The sequence below is a fragment of the Austrofundulus limnaeus genome, unplaced genomic scaffold (assembly GCF_001266775.1).
Source record: "Austrofundulus limnaeus strain Quisiro unplaced genomic scaffold, Austrofundulus_limnaeus-1.0 Scaffold100, whole genome shotgun sequence".
Lineage (NCBI taxonomy): Eukaryota > Metazoa > Chordata > Actinopteri > Cyprinodontiformes > Rivulidae > Austrofundulus > Austrofundulus limnaeus.
This window is the reverse complement of record NW_013952502.1, coordinates 3,209-6,572: the sequence shown is the minus strand read 5'-3', so window position 1 is coordinate 6,572 and position 3,364 is coordinate 3,209. Positions and strand designations below refer to the sequence as shown.

The 3,364-nt window shown below is 41.5% G+C and overlaps 1 protein-coding gene across 1 annotated transcript in view; it reads right to left on the bottom strand.

The window, feature by feature from the left end:
* The window catches only part of myom1b (myomesin 1b), a gene marked incomplete in the record, with an annotated part of 22,439 nt that extends 19,743 nt beyond the window's left edge, over nucleotides 1–2,696 (bottom strand). Inside the window, 4 exon segments of the mRNA XM_014013292.1 lie at nucleotides 511–685; nucleotides 818–952; nucleotides 2,126–2,323; nucleotides 2,565–2,696. Coding sequence (XP_013868746.1) covers nucleotides 511–685; nucleotides 818–952; nucleotides 2,126–2,277 — 462 coding nt within the window.
* Between the last annotated feature and the right edge of the window lie 668 nt (nucleotides 2,697–3,364).

The window sequence follows — 3,364 nt, the reverse complement described above, 5'->3', positions numbered from 1 at the left end:
CCCCCCAGTTCTGTCATTTCACACATTATGCATATAACCAAAGGGGTGTTGATTTTTGTTGCTTTTTTCATGAATGGGTGGTACATACTGTATGTTGGCTGACCTCAAAATCCAACATGGCTGCATCACACAGAAAAAGCAGGAATGGCTGCAATAATAAACCTTTCATTTGCACTGACAGTTTGCATCTCACTAAATCAAAAAAACATATAGAGTACTGTACAAAGTCTAACAGTGAGCATGATGCTACAGTGTCTGGATAAAAACACACAAGAAAAAAAAAACATTGTAAGAACTATACCCTGTATCAGCTTGTGTTAGCCTTGACACTGAGCACAAACAACAGTTTTTACCGTGTACAACTTAAACATTTCAAATGTGGTGAAAATTGCAAGTCCAAGTTCAGACATCTGTGGTAAATGGGATGCTGCATAAAACTCAGTTATATTATATATAATTAGAATTTCTACATCATATTTGTCATGAATGTCTCTGTAATTTGACACTGACCCTTTTACTCATAGAGATGCGATCAGCTGACTCACGCATGGCCTCCTTCCTGGAAAGGACCTCTGACCTCTCCATCTCCAGGCCACTGGTAAACAAATTCCTGCGGGCCATGTACGCGGCAGTGTCTCTCACTCTGGACTCTCCTTTATCTGACAATCCTGTAGCAAACTCTTGGCTATGAGTGTCAGCAGAGCAGAGCCAGGGGTCAATTTGGGAAGTAAAACATGTCAGTAAAACTGAAACGGCTATAAAAGGTATTGGAGAACATTTTTATAATGACAGCTCTGTGTGGTGAACAGTTGGTTACCTGCCCCTGAAGACTGGCACAACGTAGCCGATTATTTGGTTCTCTTTGTCCACAGCTAAGTACGATGGCTTGGATCTCTCGAGTAAGGAGCTTACTCTGCTCTCCTCTAGCCCCGAGTGTGAGGACACGTTAAGTCTGAGGCATACAGAACACCGTCAGCCTGGCACACAGCCGGACAGTGCAAAGTTTCACAAACGTAATGTATGTGGATTTAGGGAAAGCATGGGATTGATTAGTTGTAGATTAACAGAAAGATATGGAAATGTGTATTAATTAGGAGCCTCCAAAAGAACTGCAACCGGAAAAGTAGTCATTTTGCTTAAAATGTGGTAACACTGTAAAACTAAATATCCAAGAATAGTGTAAAAAATGATTCAGTGACTGATTTTCAGCTTGACCGTGTTAACAGGTGACARGCCAATCTAACACACAAAGATCTACTTTTTCCTGTTTATGAATGCACTATTGATAAGTTACGATTGTGGCTTTGAGGAAGTAAAAATATGGTTTCAACAGGGAAATAAAAGGAGTTTAAAAAACAAGGAAGGTCAAGAAGGTGATTGTGTCAGTGTCCTCTTTGGCTCTGATCGCTACTTGACTTTCCAGGATTGTACTTGCAAAACTGGTGCTAAAATAGTCTGTTAAGAGTGGGTTATCCCACATGACATGGGACACGAAAGGCCATAAATGCTGCTATCGTAACCGGATTTATCGTAACCACCATGCCTGGTAAATCCTCATAACATGACAAGCCTCCTCTCCTTTCATTCTCCTAACCACAGCACAGTTTTGGGTGGTGATGAGCTGCTCTTCTGTAAAATTAACAGCTAAGATCAGATGGCGTTAGTGCAACTTTAGGAACTCCGGACCTGTCCACACCTTACCTGGCCAGTGTGTGTTCTTTGGAAACACTTCAATATTCAAGTTTCCATAACAGTCATTGATGGTGTGATCTGGTGACAATGTCTGTTTTGTGGTGAATGTGTTAAATATGAGACTTTCATGCTGCATGCAGAGACGTTCATGCATGATTCAAAGCATTTTTGAGTTATTAGTAGGGATCTTCAGTTATGTATAAGGGTTCTTCAAGGTGAACTCAACAGAAGTGTGGTTACTGTGTGTGAAGAAGGARAGATGATCTAAAAGCTGTGACAGGGAAGTGCTCCAATAGAGTTGATGGAGATGAACAGCTCAGCTGGGAAGTGGAATGTGTTAGAGAAGTAGTAAGGCTTTCCTTTGACAATTAAGTTGATTGATGAAGTTATGAGGTCCTCATCTTCATATCCCCATCCTTCTCCTCCTCCTTACCCCCTGCTCCTGCTGGTGACGGACATGCTGCTGCCAGCAGTGAACCTGCTGCCTGACTGGTAGTGTCTCATTTTAGCCTCTGCCTCCGAGCTACGGTAGCTACGATCATAGTGGCGATGGTGCTTCTGGTAGAAGGGTATAGATCCAGACATGCTGCAGGCCGCTCCAAGTACCAGCCCCGAGTTTCCTCTTGTCTTTCTGTTTGTCGTGTTGGTTAGTATCGGAGATCATACAATTAGGTTTATCAAAGCTCTTTTCTGCTGAAACGAGAAAATCTAGCTTCCAAGATAAGAGCATACACATTGACAGATTCTTCGTCAAAACTTGCAACGTCAGAACTAAAGACAGAAAATTCAGGCACTCAGGCACTTTCTCAGCATGCTTAGACAGACTTATGCATCAGTACATCTGGTGCCACCCTGTGCAGTAACCTACTTACCCTCAAACTACAACTTTCAAAGGAGGGGAAAAATGAGGCAACTCCACTCTTCCAGCTTGATATCCCAGCTAAGCTACAGGTAGGTGCACACAGTGCTGCGGTCTACACAACAAAAATAATGTTGGCCCAGGCCAGAGTGTCCAAGCGGCAGTCGCAGCCTTTTAAGGTGAGGGTGGAGATAAATATAGCTGGGAGCAGAGCTGGGGGGGTTGAGTAGAGTCGATAGTGCAACACATTTATGGCAGCAGGTCTTTGTGTCAATAAGCAGAATTGTCTGGGATGTGGGTAAACACAAGACTGTTTGGTTGTTGTTGTTGTTTTTGTTTGCCATCACCCAATACTATAGGCAAAATGTGGCTGATAATGTTTTTGACAGTGTTTGTTAAACTGTCTGTTAGCAAAATATCTGAACCAGTGGATGAATTTTAACGAAAGTCTTAGAAAGTGGCTGATGCTCAAATATATTTCATCATCTCATCTGGAGTCAGTCCAATTCAAGATGGTTATCACAACCAGCTGATCTTAAACACAAACATTTCCACCACCATAYGGCAGGAACTGAAAGTCAGGCCCACTTAATCCAGCATCAACAGATTAAGTAATATTGTTTGACCAACATGACGTTAACATAGTATTTATTTAACAAAAGCTGATCTTTGTGTAAAACTAGTGGAAGGTGGTGGGAGATGTGTATTCTTTCAATCAATGTTTGCTTTTGTAGGTGAGCTTTAAATGAATATGTATTTGTTTGCTTAATTTCTCTGGTTTATTCATACAAAATTAACTTTGATTTATTTATT